Source organism: Triplophysa rosa, linkage group LG23 (assembly GCF_024868665.1).
Source record: "Triplophysa rosa linkage group LG23, Trosa_1v2, whole genome shotgun sequence".
Taxonomy (NCBI): Eukaryota; Metazoa; Chordata; class Actinopteri; order Cypriniformes; family Nemacheilidae; genus Triplophysa; species Triplophysa rosa.
Window position 1 is genome coordinate 19,193,017 of NC_079912.1, and position 23,620 is coordinate 19,216,636.

Here is a 23,620-nt window from a genome sequence, read left to right on the forward strand (position 1 = left end):
TACTAGAAAAGCTGAGATGTATGCTTATTTTATAGTACAGAAATACATGTTTTAATTGAACTAATATGACTATTCTGGGAGAAACGTCAGCTTAAAAAACAAACATGTCTTGCCGAAAGTGAGACACAGTAGCTCATGTCACCGAATACATTCATGTCTAGACAGCCCCTTGTGGAATTCTGAGTAAATCTTCAACACAATGACATCAAAACAGATGAAATGAAGGTTAAAGAGTTGAAAACACTCACCACTTTGAGCTCTGGTACTGATCGACTCAATGTCCATTCCTGACTGTTGACGAAGGAGTCTGAAAAACAACAGACAGCGCTTTGAGTAAACAAGTACATTATTTATTTCGCTTGATGAATTGCACAGACACACAGCGCAATCCCTTAATCCTTTATATCGACGAGTTATTATTAATTCATCAAGAATAAACAAAACATGCTTTTTGAAGAAGTGTTTGCCAGCACAAAAGTCTGAAGCGATACTAGGTGGGTTGCCATGTGGTTGCTAAATGGTTTCTTTCTGGTCATAGTCAAAAGAGCCTTTCCCCAAAACTATATTTCTGATGTTCCGGTAACTATAGATATGATTTAGGTGCCTGCTTGAGATTTTTTCTGTTTTCTTTAAGAAGCACGTTATTTACATTTATGCATTTGGCAGACGCTTTTATCCAAAGCGACTTACCTTGCATGATACTACACATTTGTATTTGAGTATTGCAATCCCTGGGATGGAACCCATGACCTTGGCGTTGCTAGCGCCATGCTCGGACCACTGACCTACAGGAAAGCAATATGTCTAAAGTCATCTCAAAGTTGACGACTCGGGGTTTATATGTCCAATATGTACAAACGCCAACGTTACAGCTGATTACAGACTCATGGGTAACAGACATTTGTTGTCTCTGGGAGTGTTTGTCCAGAAAGCCTGTTTCCAATTGTCCCTAATCCAGTAATCACCCATTTTATCTTGGCACTAAAGTTCCAATCTGCCTTAAATGAAACCGCTTTCAATCTCACGAAAGAAAAATAACAAATGTAAGAAGATACTCGATGTCCAGTAATGAACAGTTGAACAGGTGAAATGAACAGTTCACCTAAACAAAAAATTCTGTCATCACTTACTCACCCTCGATCGACTTGTTACAAATCTGTATACATCTCCTTGTTTTGCTGAACACAGAGAAAGATAATCGGAAGAATGCTTGCAACCAAACAGTTTTCAGCCACCACTGACTACCATAGCAGGAAAAATGACAAAAGTGCCCAAAAACTGATTGCTTTCCTACATTCTTCCAAATATCTTCTTTTGGGTTTAACAGAACAAAGACATTTATAAAGCATTTTTTCCAACTGTGGTAGTCAATGGTGGCCAAGAACTGTTACGTTATAAGCATTCTTCCAAATATCTTTTTCTGTGTTCGTCAGAACAAAAAAAATGTATCCAGATTTGGAACAACTCGAGGGTGAGTAAATGATGACATCATTTTCATTTTTGAGTGAACTGTTCCTTTAATAAAACAACCAAAGTATGGCGCTTCCTAACATACAAAAGTGGAATACGTGAGCCGTAATGGTAATAAACATGTTTAGTGCATGAACTGAAGCTCATTGGTTTAGAAGATCCCTGCCCTGTTCAGTGCCACATACAAACAAACACACAATCTTTTGTGCAGAGATTACATCATCGCAGTGGACACATGGGCGTCCTTGTTTGATGCAGTACAGAGATCTATGCATGCTATTGTTGGGACCATTTCTCACTTCGCTGCTCTTGTCAAGTCAAATTAAAATGACCGCTCAAAGCTTAGGAAAGAAGAAAAAATGAAATGTTCAGACGATGCAGGAGAGAAAAATGCACACACTGAAGGGTACCGTAAGAGTTTCTATCAACTTTCTGCGAAATGGCAAAAACATTCAGCAAATCCGGAGGATGTCCTTCATTTCAACTTGAAGCTCGACGTCTCCCCCAACTTAACAAACCGCTGAATTGACTCGGATAAGAATCTTCCTGCCGTGTTTACCCGTTCAGCGTTCGATCACCGCTTTCACACACAGATCTGAGAAAAAGAGAACTCGCGCCCAGACAAACACATCTAAACAAGACAACCACACCCCGTTTACGGTTTTTCCAAAGGGGCATCGTTCACACAAGTCACAGAAAACGGTCAAAATAATTTGACTTAACATGTGAGCGGACAGACAGGTACTGAGTAAATGGTGCAGCATTTTGACAAGACCAGAATGGCTAAACAAACCCCACTGCGGTGAATAACCATCAGTCTGATGTTGTGCTTCAGAATTTCAATCTGATGCTTTTCATTCTAAAGGCTGAACTGCGCACAAAGCCGTTTTCCAGCTGTCAGGCGGGTACTTCGCTGTTATAAAGTACAAGAAACTGAGTCAGAGTTTTCAGAAGGCCATTTGAATCGCATGGGAGAACTGGGCATTTATAAATCGCCTTGAATGCAATTTCAGGGCCTGGAGACACAAACTCAGTTTCAGAAGTGCAGAGTAAAGAAGAGCGGCAGAGAGCTGGAGTACTCGCGTCAGATATGACAGACAGCAGAGATTGATCGTGAAGACCCGACAGTAGTATTTGGTTATAGACCGCAGTCAGGGTGGATGTCATATCGGACGTGACAAGGCTGACACACAGTCCGTTCAATCATTTGTTCAGTATGAGTTTTTAAAACTCATTTTAAGAATTCTTTGTCCACTGGAAATTGTTTTGAATATTAAAGTGATTATACTATGTATTATAGTCTAATTTCTATAGTATACTATTCTGTATTATTACACGGCTCGTTGGAATGCTTGATTCTGATTGGCCAGTCGCAACATTTACAGGTTCTTTATTCCCAGATAACAACCGCTCAAAACTAATAACACACGGTAACCTGGATGCAGCAAATCATTTTGACAAATTAACTATAAATATGTCTTTTAATAACATACATGACATTATATGTACAAATGATTAAACCAAATTGCCTGTTCGTGACGTTTGAACGTCGTTTCTTACCTTAAAACCGAAAGTAAACGGCTTTTGCATTCGGTAAAAATGAGCTCATAAAATATTTCAAATTCACATTTCATGTCCAGTTTTATTCTCATGTGGCAAGTAGCCGTGTAATAAGCGGGATAATGTACAAGAAACCGGTTGTTATGGCAGAAATAAGCCCCTTCAGTGTGACACAAGACCCTCCGCTTCACGTCCTGATCACACTGTCGGGGATTATTTCTGCCATAACAACCGGCTGCCTGGACATTATCCCTTACATAATAACTATAGTAAATTGACAAACTGTAGTAAATACTGTATCGTATACTTTAATATTTACTATAGTAAGGTATAAAAACATTAATATAGAAAATATACTATAGGATCATTTTTTTCAGAACAAATAAAACGAGCTTAATTTTGTAAAAAAATCATGTTTTATTTGTTAAAAATTTCCCAGATATTATTCTCGTGTGAGCTGGAAAGACGTGCGTTATTCAATTCAAATTTATCAAATAAAATCAATTATTTTATATACTATTTATATGATCGCATATTAATTATACTGTAGAAAACACGTAATATTTACCATAGTAAGGTTTAAAAACACTAATGTACTAAATATAATAGTACTATTAGACTATAATCTTTTTTCATAACATCCAAAAAAAATGTAATTTTGATCAAATTTGTTTATTTGTTGAAAATAGTTGTATTATTCATTTGTATGCGGGAAAGAAGTGCACCTCCTTTGTAGACATAAAAAACATATTACACTAAAGTATAGCAAACTGTATTGCAGTACACTGTACTATAATATAGTAATTCAATTCAAATTCATCAAATAAAAAGCAATGATTTGATATTATAATAATTATACTATAGTATATTCTAAGTAAATACTATAGTGTTTTGTAATATTAACAACAGTAAATTGATAAACTGTAGTAAATACTGTAGTATACTTTAAAATGTACTATAGTGCAGTTTAAAAACAGTAATAAGTTAATATGATAGGATATACTATATTTTTTCATAACATCAAAATAAAAAAGTAAAAAGCTTGATTTTGTTTAGTTTTTGTAAACTGTAAAAAAGTTACACAGACATTGTTCTTGTGTGGGCTGGAAGGAAGCACTCCTCCTTTGCAGGACACACCCTTACTACAATGAACCACCAACAAATAAAATAAAAAAACATGGTTACTATGGTAACCACAAATTCACCGTGGTTTTGCTACAGTAAGCAGTAAGTTCAACTATGGTATTTGAGCTGAAGATGTGGTTATACAAATGCTAATCAATCCACAATAAAAGAAAATGTTAGTAAACTTTTACTCTAATAAAAGCAAGGTTAATGTTCATAAGAGCAGTTATGGATCCATTCAAAGAAATGATTTTCTAGCCCGCCACCTTCTGAAGTCCGCTTTCTAGCCCGCCACCTTCTGATGATACTCAACTTTATATCTCCTCGAAGCCTCATGAAACACAGCAGTTCCATCGAATAATGGAATGCATAGTCGATATAAAAAACTGGATGAGTAACAACTTTTTATTACTGAACTCGGACAAAACGGAAGTGTTACTTATTAGACCGAAAACTGCTATAAGTAACAACCAAGAATACTGTTTAACTATTGACGGATGTTCCATAAAACCCTCGTCGTCAGCAAAGAATCTTGGCGTTCTATTCGATAGTAATCTGTCATTTGAGAGCCACGTCGCCAACACCTGTAAAATTGCGTTTTTCCATCTTAAGAATATATCTAAACTACGTCATATGCTGTCAATCTCAGATGCAGAGAAGTTAATTCATGCATTCATGACATCAAGACTAGATTACTGTAATGCACTGTTAGGTGGTTGCCCTGCAGGCTTATTACAAAAACTCCAATTGGTCCAAAACGCGGCAGCTCGAGTTCTTACACGTACAAAAAAGTATGAACATATTAGCCCGGTTCTGTCAACCTTGCACTGGTTACCTATAAAGCATCGCGTTAACTTTAAAATCTTGCTTATTACCTATAAAGCCTTACATGGTTTAGCTCCTCAGTACTTGAATGAACTCCTTTTGTATTACAGTCCTTCACGTGCATTACGCTCTCAGGCGTCCTGTCAGTTGGTAATACCTAGAATTTCAAAATCAAGTGCAGGTGGTAGATCCTTTTCCTATCTAGCGCCTAAACTTTGGAATAGTCTTCCCTGCACTGTCCGGGAGGCAGACACACTCTGTCAGTTTAAATCTAGACTAAAGACGCATCTTTTTAATCTTGCATACACTACTCTTCCATAATATAAATCTTCTGAGGGTTTAGGCTGCATTAGTTAGATCAACCGGAACCAAAAACACAACTGATGTACTTGTTGCATCAAAGAGTACAGAACAGTACTCTACTCTCAGCCAGTCTTGTCTCATTGTTCCAAGGTTACCACAGCGAGCAGGATGCAGTTCATGGCCTGACCTGATGGTAGAGCGGAGAATGGGAAGTGGGGACCTGACAAGAGCTGAGATGATAGAGCTGGATAAAGAAGGACGCGGTCTCTTGACATGTCTTCACCACAAAATTTCAAATGCTATTAGATTATTAATGATAATCTTAAACTATAATTTATTTTATTATTAAGTTTATTTATTTTATTTAGCCTTGTTGTGCAAGCTCTCTGGAGCTTGTGCAGAGGCAGCAGCTTTTGCCAGAGGGGAACTGGAATCCCCTGGTTGGGCCTGGGTTCTCCTGAGGTTTTTTTTCTCGATTAGAGTTTTGGGTTCCTCGCCACCGTTTGCATACTGTTTTTGCACTATCTGCCTGACCGGGGGGGCTGCTTTAGAATTTTAAAGTTTTACTTAATTAATATTGCATATAGGAATTTATTATCTGTTATATTTGACCTGTGCTTCTCTCTCCTTTATCCTAAATGTGTGCTCTCACTGAGCGTGTGTGTGTGTGCGTACTTGTCTGTGTACGTACGTGTGTGTGTGTGTGTGTGTGTGTGTGTGTGTGTCTGTGTGTCTGTGTGTGTTGGTGCGTGTGCGTGTTGTGTGTGTGGAGTGTTTTGTGTGTGGGTGTGTCTGTCTTCTGTGTTTTCAACCTTTTCTTGTTTTTGCAGGTACAACTTTGATTGTTTTGCTTGTAGTCAATGTGTCTCATGTACAGCTGCTTTGTAACAATGAAAATTGTAAAAGCGCTATATAAATAAAGTTGAGTTGAGTTGAGTTGAAGTGACCACACACCTCAACAGTGTTCTTCAGCTATTTAAACCCATCCGTCACGACCCTGAGGCCACGTCACGTGACTCGCGATCTGAGAAGCAGGTGAGGGAAGCTAAAGCCTTCTGGGCATAAACACAAGAACTCAGAGCCACAGAAAACAGCCGTGATCCAAGAGGTAAAACTACCAGGACATGCAGGGACATGACACGCAATCCAATCTTCTTTTGCACACACCTAAGATTTGGCCCAAAAGCCCTTGAGTTCGCCAAACACACCTAAATTCCAGTTGTCAGTCACCTTCAGCAAAGAAAACCCCATTTGGGAAGAACAGTTTCCAAAGCAACCGAAGAAAATAAACTTGAGAGTAGACACAGAGGGTGTAAACGGCGCTTAATACGTTATCTTCATTGAAAAGTGACTAACACCACGGCACAAAGACAAGTCATTTGTGAGAAATATGTTCAGGAAGGTAATGTGAGAAGAGTTTTAAAGTTCTTATAACCAGATCAGTTTGCATGTTTAGAATCTCATTTCTTCTTGGATCATCGTAAAGTGGCAAAGCTTTAAAGTATGTTAAGCAATGTCTGTCAATGCCAGAGGACATAAAAAAACAATACAATATACACACACAACACAAAAAAAACATTTTCACTTGTTTTTTCCCAACACAGTTATATAAACATCTTTAAAACAAGATCTGTTCCCTTAGGAAGCAAAAGCAAAGTCTCGATTTCAGAGAAATCTCAAATAATTATTTTGTTTTGAATTTTCTTATAGCAGTTTTTTTTTAGCAGGAACAATATATTTTTGCTAGATTTCTTGGAAAGCAAGATAATGTCATTCCAAACATGTATGAGCATCTTCCGCGGAACACAAAAGAAGATATTTTTAAAAATGTCGGTAACGAAAGACCATTGACCCCCATTAACTTTCATTGTATGAACAAAACCACTGAGACATTTCTCAAAATATCTTCTTTTGCGATCCACAGAAAAAACAGAGTCAGTTTTGAACATCACAAGAGTGAATAAAACAAAATAATTTGTGTTTTTGATTAACCACCCCTTTAAGTAAATATATGCTGTTTAAAACTTTTTTGCAGTGCAGTATGTTTATATTCTGAAGTATACATATTGAATTTTGTATCAGCATTTTTTGAGTGAGAGGCAGAGAGAGAGAGAGAGAGAGAGAGAGAGAGGCAGAGAGAGAGAGAGAGAGAGAGAGAGAGAGTGAGTGAGTGAGAGAGAGAGAGTGAGTGAGAGAGAGAGATAGAGAGAGAGAGAGAGAGAGAGAGAGAGCAGCAGAGAGGAGAGAGAGAGAAGGAGAGATTGAGTGAGTGAGAGAGAGAGAGTGAGTGAGTGATGAGAGAGAGAGAGAGAGAGAGAGAGAGAGAGAGAGAGAGAGAGAGAGACTGTCAACACTGCCCTTGTCTTCCATATGATAATAGATGAGGAACATCCTCTTCCTTTCCTAAGAGATGTCCTTTCAACTCTAAAAACACTTGTTTACCGCTGTCTACTCTCTGCTGACATTTCAGTAACTTGTGTTTGCAGACACTTAATTCAAATGATATATCCCCACCTGGCAGTTTATGGAAGCACGACGTCTGCGACGGCTCAAGAAAACGTAAATATTTCGCGTTGCATTTGCAGAACATGTTTCACAGATTTACAACAACAGAGGCATGTGACGGACACAAACCAACGGTATAAAAAGACCACTGTCGCATCTTATGTTACAAACTGAAACTATTCAAGATCTGAGATGACACGCGGTTTCAAGTTGCATATGTTGCAACCTAAACCATCTGCGCTGTTTGTTTACACGTGCGTTGAGATGACGTATGAAACCATCATTCCCTCAGACATGTTTTCCACAAGGCAGACAATTCTAGTTATGCTCAAACTGCTTAGGAGGGTTCAAAAAGTAAATCTGCATCATTCATTCATTCTCTCCCTTTATATATATCCGTCAGTCATCCATCCTCGACTCATTCAAGCAGTCCGTTTGTTTACCCTGAACGTGTTAATGATTAAGAGATTTGATGAATGCTTTTTTGCTTCCTAATTCAATTGCGGCGCAGACCTTCGCTAGAAGAAAACTCCTCTCGGAGCCAATTAACAGCTCAAGCACACACGCACACTCCAACAGAGCCAAAGCACTCAGACTGAATAATGCATTTAACCTCTTATTATGCCTGTAGGTGCAGCCCAGGCCAGCCCTTCAATATCACTTTAATATTTAATCAATTTGTCCCGCTCTCCAGGCTACATTCAGGCCCTCTTCTGACAAAGCAGACCCAGGATGTGGGACAAAATTTATGCATTTTACACAACTTACCTTGACCTTTGTGAAAGCCAGTGCCAGGTAGGGTCTCTATAGCAACTGAATCTGGCTTTTTATTCCTCACAGGGGGGTGGCTGCCAACCGTTTGGCTCTCAGAGCAAACCTCAGATCTGTTGCCGAACAACGGCTCCTTCCTCCTAAAACGATTAGCAATTAGTTGCCAAAAACTTGGTTCTGACTGAGTTTGTTTGGTGGGCTGGGTGAGTTTGGCAGGACGGAGTGGGACCTCCATGACCGATACCTTTCCCCGAGTTTGGTACTGAATGTACTGTGTGGCTCCTTGCTCTTCATCTTGCTCATGCGTTGGAGCTAACGTCCTACCAGTCAAGTAAGAGAACGGGTGAGCGGATTGTATCGATTTTTCTCCGATACTTGAAGTGCGTCTTCGTCCGGTTCTATCCTCCTGCTCCGGTTGGTTCCGATTGCGCCTTATCCGAAGGCTCAAGCTCCGTCGCAATGACCCAAACGTTGTCTTCGGTGCCTCAGCCTTGCTGACAACAGGTTCCTTTTGCCTCACCGATGTTTGCACCGCCATCTCGTCCTTTACTTGTGTCGGACGTCCAAACCATCTCCAGCGGAAGCCTGGACGTGGCAAGCTAGAAGTGGAAGTATGGCTCGTGAGTTCTTCCCTGTGCTCTTTGAGCTCGAGAACAGTCATGCTAACAGGCCGTGGTTTGCCCCTGCTTTTCAAGCTCAGACGGATTGGAGGCTCTTCTTGTGTATGAGGAAGAAGGTTAAAAGAAGGAGGCATGTCGGGTTTGAGGCCGTCTATCGCACGCAGTTCGGCACGTCTTGTCCTACACCGCTGGAAGACATCGGGACAACCTTGACTGTTGGGGAAAGAGGCAGGCGGTGAAAGACTGCAAGAGTTGGCAGCCGCTAACATGCAAACACTGTGGGGTCTACTAAACCTTTCTTGGTGGTTGTTCGTCGTGCCTTGCTGTGTACGACGGTCATCCGGGAAGACAAACATGCTCAGCGCCCTTCGACCGCCCAGGAGCCAAAGCCCATGTGCAGGCCTTCGCAAGACCACCTCATGAGGTTGCGTCGCATTCTCTTGTGTTGCGTTGATATCATCACAGCTTATTTCCTCAACAGGAATGTGGCAGACTTCAACTTCTTTGACCCACGTTTCTTCCCCAGTCAAGTGTAAGTCCTTCGGAGACGACTGTTGCACACAGAGAAAAGAAGGCAACCGGTCCGTCCTCATTCTTAGTACGTCCCCTTTCTTCCACCCCCCGCTCCCTTGCAAGCTTGTGCTGTTCAGGTACGGCCGTCTGTAGAGCGTTCCAGCTGCACTCCTCCTCTGCCCCGGGCTCTCTTGACGGTCCTCCCTCGGATCCGCCTCTTGCTTTGCATGGCCCTCGTTTTCTCTCACGTTCTTTGCAACTGCCAGCTCAGCCTCTCCTCTCATCCCAGGAGGTCGCACCTTCTCCTGGAGTCCCATTCAGGATAAACGGCAACCAGCGTTAGTTTACCTAAAGAAATCACATCTGCAGCATGGTTTCTCGACAACCCTCAGTTACAGTATTCACCTCTGGGCCACATTCCAAAAGCAAGCGTAATCCATCACCTCTGACTTGAAAAAGCCAGAGACCGAGTTAGAAAAAAAGGGAGGGGGGACTTCAAACAAGCCCCGGCATGACCTCACTGCAACTTTTCACCTTAAAGAAGATTATAAGGGGAAAATCAGAGCCCTCTCTGAAACACAAACCTGAGCTCATCGGAGCGATAAATGTAGATAGAGGTTAAGTAGATTTACGTCTTTTCTTGAAGTCAAAAATAGATGTGTGCGCTCCCGCAGTCAGTGGTGCAGGAAAATGCTCCAGTTCTTGGCATGACCAAAAGGGTCTGTTTGAATTTCAAGCTGCTACCACAAGGATAACAGTAAAACGAGGAGCGGAATCCTTTGTTTCCTTTCGGAGACACACTGCCAAGGCACCTGGAGAGAAATCCCTGTGGGAATTACAGCTGGGACCGTAGATGAAAAAGAGGGCGTTTGATGCATGGGGTATTTTCAGCGAGGTTACCAACAATTGCACCATCCAAAAAAGAATTCAAGCAAAAGGGCATTTTGTAGGACCTCCCTCTGCCAGAGCCTCCAGCTCTTGTTTTTTTCTCTCCCTTATACCCTCCCTTCTCTCCCTTGCAAATTTCCTCATCCAATTTAACAACCCAGAAATTGGCAAACAAAACGAGGAGCTCACTGCACCGAGGGGGGGATGAGTTGCCAAACAATTCCCCAGTTGTCTTCTGGGTGTTTGTCTATGCTACAAAAAATGTCATTTAAAAAGTTTTCACAGGACAACACCACATGTTTAGAAGGTGTGGATGATTGTTAGATTCTAAGCACTACAGAGAAAAGATGATGCAGAGAAAAGAAAAACGTGCCAATGACACTAAATTGATGTGCAGAAGCATACAAGCTGTCTCCATTCTGGAAATGTAAAAATCATTTAACCTATAAGCAATAATTTGGCTTTGCTGTTAAGACGCCTTTCTAGGATTGAGTATGAAATGTATATCGTTATGAAGGAAGATATTGACTGATTTTAGTCCAAATTTCATGAGGTGGACTTTTTTGTTTTGGGTCGTACCATGTAAAAAGTAAATGACATAGGAACCACGAGGCAGATTTTAGGCTTGTAAATAGCTCCCACAAGTGGTTCCAGTGCAAACTACCCCATAGGCCAAGTATAACTACAACTAATAGACAGAATAAACTCTACACAAACTCAACAACCAATGTTGAAATGCTGGTACTACACACCGAAAGGAAATGTTGGTTGCATGTTGGTTTGTATGAAGAAGACCTCTAGAAAAATACACAACAAATATGGCAAAAACCATATAAAACTTACAATCACATTACAAATCCTTTGATATTAAAAAAACAAAACTACTACAAAACTCTAAAGTACAGATATCTAATCGACAAGTATTTTTCTGTTATAATCATTAAGCCCCAATATAACCACAAATGAAGATTTCTGAATATTAAAAGAACATTAAACATTTCAGCTATGTACTAAACCACATGACTGTAGTGTATTTGTCTTTGAAACGTGAATCAGTACATGTTGCTCAGTTAACACCTGTACTCATAAAACATCTTTGAAGTTGGATTTATTACCTGCATCTACCGCGAAGGGGTTGGTCAACCCCGTAACCTCCTCAGAGATCAAACAGTCCTCCTCGGCACACTGCCTAGTCCGTCGTCGCCCTCCAAAACACATCATCATGACTTGATAAAACTGTGCAAATTTCCTTTAAACCAGGCCAAAAATTCAGTCTAACCCATCCCTGATCTTCTACTTCTTAAACCAGTCGTTTTTGGAAATGTTTTGACACAGATTGCCTAATGCTATGCTGAGGTCAGCCATCTAGCTTCGTCAGATGTCAAAAATGTTTCAGGAGGAGGTGGCAGACAGTTTCAGGTACAGGAAAGTTGTCCACTGTCACTAAAATCCTTTTAGGAGGAGGATGGGTCTACGATGTCACCCACCGACCTAAACCTAAAGCCGGATTAATCTAATCTTTAACCAAATCTCTTCCCATAACGCTGTAAACTTACACAGACATAAAAAGTGGAGGATTTCAAAAGAAAATCACAGTTGCCCCTATCAAAACAAGTTGTGGTATCTGTACAATGCTCTGACGCAATTGGACTCCACTGATATTTCAAGTCTTACCACATGACACCGTCTATTACATGACAACACTTCCGAATGAAACTACACACGTGTCTATCTAATGAAATGAGTTTAATTGGCGAGGTCCCGGAGAAAGAAAACGAAGACCAAATCGACTCGACATCTCATTACGTTTTCATTAAAAACTACAATGCCAATGGCGTTACTGTCTTCATGGCTAAATAAACGCAAACGCTGACGGATGAAAGGAAAAGAACATTTCACCCCTGCGAGGTTGTGTAGCAAACACAGCGCATTAGATATCATTTATAGCGATTTAATTATGCAGACCATTAGAAAACACGTTTGCGAATGGTTTTTCCACCCTTAGGCAGTACCTTTATCATGACGGACCCTTTGGAAATTGGTCTGCCAGTCTAATTAAAATACAGAGAGTCATTACGGTCAGATTATCAGGCCTTTTTTGCTGTATTTTAAATACGTTTGCACGGCAAGACTGTGTGTGTAGCGTGCCAATGCCCCTCGCTTTCATGCTGATATTCTCAGGGTTGCCAGATCTGCATAACAAAACAAGCCCAATGGCCAGTCAAAATGAGCCCGATGACAAATACCAAAACACACTTTCTTTCAAACAGATATTGCTTTTTGTTATCATTTACTAGCACCAACTCTGAAGAGACTCGCCAATCTGTTACCATGGAAACGGACAGACCCATCACAATGCAGTCAGACTTGATATTCAAAAACACACTGAACATCCATTATGATGTTTGACCCACATGAAAAATACTGGAGTATGCTTTAGTGTTTACTATAGTAGATTGTAGTACACTGTAAATAATACACACATCGTCAATGTGGACTACGGTTTCCTGTAGTGTTATCTATAGTGAATGAAGGAACTGTAGTACATACTGAGGTATACTTTACTATCAGGGATACAATGGTATTTATACATTTTCCTACTAAAATAGTTTACTACAGTAAATATATGTATACCATAGTATTTTTAATGTGGATGTGGATTTCGAGTACCTGTGTGATGTACTTCATCACTCGAAACACAAACTGTGGACATGCACTCAACTGTCAAACCTTCACTGTGTAGTGCACATGAAGGCCAACATTGCGGCCCACCGAACACTAAAATTTCTACAAAGAGTAAAAATGTAAGTTGAAGACATATAAACATTCATTGAGTTTAAAACAACATTTCCAAAACCTAAAACTGTGTACAGGCCTACATCAGTATCCCAGTTAAAGTGACAGTACCCTTTAAAAATTAATTCACTAGAGAGTCCAGTAACTACACTGTTTATGTACGTGGTAATAAATTGAAACATCTGGTCAGAAAAACAGAAATACAGCAATATCACAACTTCTAAAACCTTCGCCAAATCATTCTGCAACTTTAATTAGCTGCGTTGGGCTTTCAGCATCTCTAATGAAAACAGCAATGTGCAGTTGCTATATCAAAAGCTTCACTCTAAAATGAAAATTCTGTCATTATTTACTCACCCTGTTGTCATTTTAAACCCGTATGACTTTCTTTATTCTGCAAAACACAAAAGAAGATATTTTGAAGAATGTTGGTAAACAAAAACTCTTGGTCCCTATTCACTTCTATTGTATGGACACAAAGCAATGCAAGTCAGTGTGGACCAATGGTTTTCTGTTACCAACCTTCTTCAAAATATCTTCTTTTGTGTTCTGCAGAAGAAAAAAGCCATACAGGTTTGAGGGCGATTAAATGATGACATCATTTTCATTTTAGGTTGAACTTTTCCTTTAATTTGTTAATCCTTGCATAGAAATTTGGACAGAGCTTAAAGTAAACCAATAGATTTACAGTTAAACCTCACTGAAACCTAACAAAAATTGTAATCAACAATATTTAACATGCACATTTTTCACAAATATACAATAATGCTCAACTGAATGAGGAACTTTGCAACATTACCTTTTACCAAGTTGTGGCAGTATACATGCACACCAGCAGGGGGCAGCCTGCTATCTCTCAACAAAACAGAACAGCCATTAGTTCAGTTCATAAATCAAGCCCAGCATCATTAAAACCTGATTTCATCCGTGTAAATATTATAATCTTGGTTTTCAAGTAGCTGTCACCATATTTTACCCAATTTTAAAGTAACGGATATTGGATACCACCACCGTGGCTTGACGTGCAACAACAAATCAGTCTGAGATTTTACTCGTATCGATTTCTCTTCCTCAACAAATGCTGCACTAATTCTAAGCTAATGACTATTGTTAATGAGGTTATGTCATTTTCCAAGCTTCACTGCAGTCTAGGTCACCAAAATATCCCCAATGCTGGAGGTTCCTGTGAGAAGTGATCGTGTGGAAGAAACACAGTAGGCGTTGAACTTTGTGGTGCAGTACTGTCATGTTACGTAAGGTAAGATGCTCCCCGAGGGGCAAGAATACAGAGCAAATGAAAGAATTCAAACAGGACCCACTGGGACGCAGACAGAAAATATATGCCCGATTGATGAATGCCAGCACCTCAAAAATAAAAGAGAGCAACCAATAGAAAAATATTGGCATCGTTATATCAGGCGAGTTTTTATCATCATCGGCACCAAACAGAACTGCACATTTTTTTTAATTGCATTTGTCCAAATTTGTAATTGCCATGTTGTCATTTGTCATGTCAGATCACTCAAACACCATGCGGAATTGACCTAAGCTGGATAAAAAAGTAAAGTGAAACGGACACGCTTCCCCTTTAAAAGCATCTTCCTGGTCTTCATGACATCACTCCAGAAGGTGCCCGGCAGCGGATGCACCGTTCTGATCACGTGTCCCGGGTTCCGACACCAGATTTAGCCGCGATACTGTCAGCCTGCTATTTGGGCCATGCTGATAACTACGTGTCGAGCGGGTGACTAAAGCGCTGGAAACGACTTTAATGGAACAAAATGACTCAGCGGAGGAGTGAACTCGCACACACACAAGCATGAAACAGTCACGGCTCACGGCGTGACAGTCACCATCTTCCTCCTCAGTTATTGATGCTAGGATGAGAAGCTACGTTTAGTCCTATTTCTGTGTACGGTTAAGCTGAAGTGATAGCTTTTTTTAAGCGGCACACTTTCTACTACGCCAATTTAAAACAGAAACTGAACATGCAGAGACTGAATGATTTGTAGAAACAGCTATAGTGACACTATAGCTAGACGGGGCACCTCCGTCTGTTCGCGACCGCGTTGCGCATTACTGGATATCGGTTGTTTACTCAAGTTTGTTATTTAAATCAAATAGTAACGAAAGACCCCAAGGGAGCGCAAACTCCCATGCGCCAGAAAGAAGGAAAAAGCCCTGTGGTAGGTGCGCGGATATATAGTGCTAGTGCACTTGCAGCCCGATCCGAGTTCGACTCCCGTCTCAAGCGTCTCAAGACGCTAAATGTAAACGGCCCCTAAGGGATTCGTACACGACATGGTAATAAAACATTCGGGGTTTTACTGAAAACATGCGGGGCTTCAGCCCCCTTAGCCCACCCCTAGCGCCGCCACTTGCAGTACATACTAAGGTATACTTTATTTTCAGGAATATGACAGAATCTATCAATTTTACTACAGCATGCCTTGTGGTCCATGTAGTCACCGCTACTAAACTGAAAATGAAGATATGATAAGAAAAAGCAACATTTCTGAACATCTAAAAAATGTATGCTTCCCCTTTAAAAGCATCTTCCTTATCACTTCTTCCTGGTATTCATGACATCACTCCATGACATGATTTATAGGCTGATTTCCTATCAAAGTGTTAATACCATAGATATAAATAACTAGATGCCTCATTTAAGCGCTCCAGGCACGTAGACGTGTCTGCCATCTTGGAACGATCCACTGATGTCACTCACAGTTGACTAGAATGCCCCAGCACTGCGCAACCATGGCTTTGCAAACCACGGGGATTTAAATTCCCCAAAAATGGGATAACCTTTCGTTGTTGTCATGTGTTAGTGTAGCAGATATAATGTTTGAGTTTACACAACAATAAATGTTTTCATAATCATACAGTCAGCTTGCTCTTGAGTGTTAACGGACGGGCTTGGCAGGGTTGCCAGATCTGTGAATCAAAATCCTTCATCGCGAGCCTAACGTCCCATGTCCAAATAACACAACATTCATAAATAAAATCATGTTGAGATTAACAGCTATATAACAAAATCCTTCCACTGCTAACCTGTGGATAAAACAAACCGGAGCGACAGTTACAAAGTCAACCAATTCCACGGGAAAACCGCAGACTTGGCAACACAGACCGGCTCGCACCGTTCCAATATGGTGGACGACCTACATATAGCGGCCCATAGAAACAGATGCTAATGTGGCATCTAGTTATTTATATCTATGGTTAATACTATCCATTAAAAAGAGGACAAACACAGAGCATTCTCACCAGCCTTACACAGCTGGCTCAACCAATATTAATTTAATAAATGAACAATGAAATATTAAATTAAATAATGTTTAACAGTTCAGTACTTAATGCGCATTCAGGTTAGTATTGTTGTAAAACTTTTTTCATACATAACATCATATAAATATTCAAACTTGAATATTAATCAATGGTTAACCACAATTAATAGTTGACCAATTACTTCATAAATTACTAATGAACATCACACACAAAAGCATATCATGTTTCTATTGCATTAAGCTAACAGCTGTCTCCGTCACCATGACAACATGCATCAAAATTGCCGTCCGTAAAAATAAGCGTGTCAGAATTATAATGACTTCCGTTCAGCTACCTGGATCAATGAAACTGGTCTTCATTGGTAACAATGGCAAAAATCTATTTGGACAACAACTGATGACATCATCCGGTCAAGCCGTAGACAAGCTGGACTAAAGTTAAGGAATGTCTCAACCCTCCACCACTGAAAAAACAAACTCACACACTCACTTCAAATGTAAAGCACCAGTAAAGGAGACACTTATTGCAGATTGGACATTCACTCTGATTGACAGCTAACAGGGCCAATCACACACTCCAAATAAAACCTACACAAAGACTAAGCATAATCCATGATTAAGACTATAAATCCCTGCAAACATGATTAAACATGTGTGTATCGATTTACAAACACACACACATAGGGTATTCAAGGTGCAGCTATGTAAAGAACAAGGCACCCGGGTGATGTCGCAGTTTCAGATCGCCTGTAGTAGTGAGACGCTTCTTGCAGTAGTGGTCTTGAGAGCACGGGCGTGGGTGTCGAGCTTTTTAAAATGCAGCTGTTCCACCAACTTGCACACGTCACAATGTCTCTACTGCGGAGAAAATCATAGACTTGAGAAGATCTGGGGGAGGCGGGGCACAGAGACGGAGAGAGACACTACAGACGCATCTCTCTGCATTTATCTCTCTGTCAGTCTGCAAAACAAGCCTGTGGATTCAACCTCACGTCACGTTTAGGATCAACGCAAAGGAAGACACCACCTTATGAGGGTTAAATGGCATTTTTCAGCAAGCCTAACATGTTGGATGAAATCTTTTTTAATGATGGACCACCATGCAACAGATCAAAGGCATTACTATCAAAGGAATAAAACATCGTGTCATCTACTCACCCTCATGTTTTTCTACAGAACACACACCTGTGGAATTTTGTACATTTGGTTGTATTACAGAAGCCATGTGTTCTTTGAATAAATGAAAATCTGCATTTATTTAAAGGGATAGTTCACCCAAAAATAAAAATTCTCTCATTTATTGATTCACCTCTATATTATGACTCTTTCTTCTGTGAAACACAAAAGAGAAATGAGTCCAAACAATGGAAGTCAATGAGGTTCAAGGAAGTAACCTTATCAACATTCTTCAAAATATCTTCTTTTGTTTTCTGCAGAAGGAACAAAGTCAAACAGGTTTGGAATGACATTCATTTTTATTTATGGGTGATTATCTCTTACGATGATTAAAAACCTTTCAAGTCTAACCAAAGTTTACTTCATGGATACATGAACAAACTTCTTTTCTTACAAATACGAAAATGACATTTTTAACCTAAAAGAACGATTATTTACAGAAGAATGCAGATATGTTATCTTCCACCAGCTCTCTAGTACTAAACTGAACATGACAAAGATTAACATCAACAATAAACCAGACTGAAGTCTGTTCTTCCGAGCGTCTGATGAACTGCATTTATAATGGCATGAATTTGTCTTCTTCACCAGCTGTGGTCACATTAAAGTGTCCTGTATGCCAAGAGCTGCTTAAAGATTCATGAAAACATTTTGTTTTTTTTTAAAACAAAAATAGAAGGATATTAAATACACCTGACATGAGGGCGAGTAACTTATTCTTTAAGGAGGATGAGAGAGAGGGAGAGAGAGGGTGAGAGAGGGTGGATGGATGGATGGATAGAAGGATGCTTCGGGAGCGCAGCCAGAGGATCATGGAGGAGATGAACAGAGCTGAAGAGCATTAGCAGAAGAGCGTGGGCTCACCAATGGCTCCTCGATGCTCTGAAGGAGCTGTAAGCTGCTGAAACGGACCAATAAAATCCCTCATAAACAAACACAGCAATAAGTCACCCTCCCGCATCCAAATACGACATGCTTCAAACCGAAAGCTTGCTCTTGAAAGAAGGGCACAAAAATATCATAAATGTCGTGCTTTAAAGGCACTCGAAGGAGAATGTTAAGGGTCAGAAAGCACAACAGAGCACATAATATTGCACATCATTCCCGGTTTGTACTTTAAATCTGATCTTCAGGACTGACTGTCCACACTGTTGATTTGCAAATGATTAAACCACATCTGTTTGTTCAGACAGCAGACGCAATATTGGATGTATCTGCATCTGTTGCCATAGTAATGACTTCGGCCGGGTGCACGCTGTGATTTTTTTACTGTCTTACGCAATACTGTTGGTAAAAATCAGACTGCAAAAAAAATTGGCAAGTTAGTCGCTGCAATTTCACATGTTGACCACAGATGTCGCCAGAGAGCCTAAAACTCTGTTATATATTGTTAACTGCAAAGCCTTTACGCGAGATCGATTTCAGTCAGCCGAACATATTTAACATTGTTACTTTACGAGGTTAATTACAAAGGAAAAACAAGGAAACTAATGTGATATTTATGTTCATGTACATTTAAGGTAACACTACAGAAAAGTTCCCAAAAATAGCCACGTCGGGTACCAGCAACAGCGTCATTTCTGCCTTTTCCGCCCACATGTTCTAACACAATGAGACTGGAAACCTTATTATTGGTGTCAAGACTGCTTTCATACGCCACATTGTAGCTAAACCCAACATGCATGGCTAATTTTACCACCAACGGTATAGAGAACATGTGCGTTTCTGAATTTGCAAGCCACACTTAGTTATTTACATTTTTATATCTAAGGTGACCTGTGATTATTTTGTATCTATTTAAAAAATATGCATGCATGACGTTAGAAACCAATGACTGATAATCATGGCGTGTAATATTAGGCTAGCTGAAGTGAACCGTTAGCATTGTGATTGGTGTCGAGCTCTTGGGGGTGAAGTTTTGAAACGCGACAGAAACTAACAAGCCAACAACACAGATTTCACACAACAAATGCGTATGAGAGTCCATGGCGCAGCAGTTAACGTACGCGCACCTGACCTGTGAAGCCGTAACGCTTGTGTGGATGACGTGTTCGAGACCAGTCAACAAACCTCTTAATCCTATCATCTCTCTCTAATTTGCGGTCATTTTACGGAAAAGCAAAACAAACAACGCAAGGAATACAACAACAACAACAAGCTACGAGATTAGCCAACGACCTCAGACGAATCTGAAAAAGCATCTCCATGGCAGAAAAACAAGCTGAGGTGATCTTACAATTAATCACATAAGCGCATCGAAAACTCTTAATGTTATTAGGACTCATACTGACGTTCAAGTTACTCTAAATATGTCTGCACTGAAAAATCGCATTTTAAAGATGTTCATAAACCACTCGAAAACAAATCGTCATATTCACGCACACTACCTGGAAGAAACGCAAATAAGCAAACATCAGCAGAGCATTTAAATGCAGTCGAAAACACGAACAAACAAGATTTCCTATGACACAACAATCTAATAACAAAGAGTAAAATACACAACAGTCATAGTACATTTAAGATCATACTCGTGCATAAAGTCTTTACCATGGTTCAGTGATGAAAACATGGTAATACCATAGTACCTTGATGTACTGTACTTACATATAGACTGCATACTGATCTTGGAGATATATATTTTATAGGGGAGATCATAAGACTAGTATAAAGCACATGGAGGTGACTGATTTAGACACTGTTTCTAATTTGTCTTATTTAAGGAGTGGCTAATGTTGGTTCAAGGATATTATATTCATAAAACTCGAATTTGAAAGTTAACTACAGCACAGCCGCATGAATTATTCAGACTGTTTGTACCTTATTATCGCTGCTATTCCTCGGGGAAGAGAGACAGGAGGAAACACAGAAAGGGAAAGCGCTGTGTCTCACAGACAGGTAGCTATGAACAGGGGTTTTAACCCGTGGCAAGCGTTAAAGATAAGCTGCGAGTTTAATAACCATATACAAAGAAAGAACAAGCTTTCTTAATAGTTTCCTCCAAAAAATAAACCTAGAGCTGCTTACATTCCCAGTTAACTTTATAAGAGCAAAAAGCCTCAAATCTCTTTGTTAGACGACTTTCAAACAAATCGGATGACCTTACATCAGTTTACTAAAAACCACACTGAACTCTTCACGTTTGATAAACTGTTTGATTACCATCTTTCATAGAATGATTATATAGCATCTTTAAAGCACCTCACAGTACTAAGAGGCCTAACCTGGTACATAATGGTAAAAATATGGTAATTATAAAGTACCATAGTATATACCATTAAAATCATGCCATTACAGTAAGGCTGTCACGATTATGAAATTTGGCTGACAATTAATTGTCTAATAAATCGTTGCGATTATGACGATTAATTGTCTGTTTTAGGGCTTTCACCTTTAATTCTCATACTTTTTTTTTTCCGGTTTTGAAACGACCATTTTGTTCTGAATATAAGACTATGTTTTTTTTCTTGGAAATACATCGTAAAAAATGGGGTCATCATATACGTATTTAACATGTAGGCTTTTACTTGTCAATAATACAACTGCCAAATACTTGTAAATTAAATAAACTGATCAGGAGGGAATTGAAGCCACCATTAAAATACTATCAGTCATAGAAATGCTTCTAGTCTGTTTTTTTCTCACTTGCGAGACTATAATTAAATTTTACTTCTATGTTAATTAAATTTTACTTCTAAGTTAATTAAATTTTGTTAGACTGGTTTTAATTCACGCTGAGATTAGTTTAAATAATATTAAATTGCAGGATATTTTTATGGTATATGCTTTTATTAAGTGACTATGTTGTGGTGGTACATTTTACAAGTATTACCATGCTTTAGTTACAATATATACACTAAATTACGCAATATGCAGATGCACGACAGCTCCCCCTAGTGTCTTCTATAGAGATGTGCAATAATTGCGGTGATCTGAAACTATGGCGATGAGGTCAAACAATCGCGATGAGTCGATTATTTAATAATCGCAACAGCCCTACATCACAGTATGGCCACAAGTATGTTTGTATGATATTTTTATAACGAATCAACCTTAAACATCAAAATTTAAAGTAGACATTCTGAGGTTATAAAGAATCATCCAGGCTTAAAGGGACAGTTCACCCAAAAATGAAAATTCTGTCATCCTTTACTCACTTTACTCTTGACATTTCAAACCTGTACGACTTTCATCCACAGAACACAAAAGATGATATTTTAAAGAATGTTGGTAACCCAACATGGCGGTACCCATTCACTTCTATTGTATAGACACAAAACCAATGCAATGCGTATCGCTGCTGTTCGGTTACCAACATACTTCAAAATATAATTTTTTGCGTTCTGCAGAAAAAAAAGAAAGTCATACAGCTTTGAAATGATGTAAATGATGACAGAATTGTCCTTTTTGGGTGAACTATACCTTTAAATGAATCAGCGTACTGTTACCGGCACGATGTCACCGATGACTCCACACAACTGCGTTCCTGACGCATCATGCTCAGCTGTATCCTCCGCCCGCTCCAAACATCTCACACTTAGAACATCACTATTAACTCATTTTCCCTCAACCCTGATCACAGACGAAATGAACAGAAGCAACGTTCAAAGAACATGTCAACATATGTCTATCTATCCACAACATGAGCCACACAATACAAGATGCAATTCATCTATAATTCTCTTTATTCAAATAGGAGAATGAAGAAAGAACAAACAAACAAACACAAGCAAAAAGCAAGAATCAATCTCCCTAACTTCATAAAGTCTGTCTGTGTGAAAACCTGAGGTAGCAGGAGAAGTCTGCGTCTCCTGATAATGCAGTCGGGAGCTCTTCTCTCTCCTCAAACTGCTGAACACCACATTATACTCCAGCTCTAATAAAAAATAATGACTCGCACCGCGCCTCGCAAACATCCGAGGTGCTTTCCATATCTCATAGGGTCATTATTTTAATTCAAACTGGGCAAAACTGTGGTTGTGTTGCTGTGTAATTGTGCGTTTGTGCGAAAGGAACACTTACGATTTCCTTGGAAGCACTTTACAGAAGAACTCCCAGGAACGTGTCCTTTCTCGAGGGTTTTTAATACAAAAGATCAAATCAGAAAATATTATTTTCAACAAGGGGTGTAACTTTGGTTTGAGAAGTGGGGGGGACACAAAAAGAGGGAAAAGGTTTCTGGATTTGAAGCCCATTTTCTGCATTTACATATGTTTAGGCACTATGGTGATACAACAAAATCTATGAAATAATGGATTTTCTGCATGAAGTGAGCGAAGTGAGGATGGAGGGCAGCAAGTGATTTTCTCCGTGGAGAATTCACTACCACAAACTCAAAATACCTATGTTTTGCATCGTTTTTGATTGAATAAACCATGAAACCACACAATGTTTTTATTGTGTAGCAAAAGTTGATGTTTATGAAGGGGTAAAATGCGAGTATCGACTTGAGAAACGGAGGCAAAAATGGCTTGTAAACATGAATCTGTGGTCGGGAGGAGACGAGCCGGATGACTTTCTAAAACGCTTACGTACCTAAACAATGACCAGGGAAGCCCACATGTCTGTCAAGACTTGTCATAAACACTAGCTGCTGTTAAAAGAACGAGTCCGATCGTCCATTATATCGCCTACTGAAACAACGACGCAAAACCAAATTTCTATTAAACCTTAATTGTAATAAACACTAGCTACTGTTAAAAGAACACGCACTATTCCAACAATAGCCTCACGTTAAGCTTGTTTATTTTAAAGAAAACACATAACGTGGCTCAAGGCAGC

General features: G+C 39.6%; 1 protein-coding gene across 5 annotated transcripts in view; it reads right to left on the reverse strand.

Annotated features, from left to right (window-relative positions):
* Window positions 1-23,620, reverse strand: part of agap3 (ArfGAP with GTPase domain, ankyrin repeat and PH domain 3) — a 154,174-nt gene that overhangs the window by 83,070 nt on the left and 47,484 nt on the right. For 2 of the 5 annotated variants that reach the window (XM_057322807.1, XM_057322809.1), the window contains exon 2: window positions 249-307. In XM_057322807.1, the coding sequence (XP_057178790.1) occupies window positions 249-307 (59 nt within the window). Of the gene's footprint in view, window positions 1-248; window positions 308-8,556; window positions 10,500-11,695; window positions 11,904-23,620 lie in introns of those variants that run through there. The other 3 variants (XM_057322806.1, XM_057322808.1, XM_057322805.1) reach the window with 3 other exon arrangements.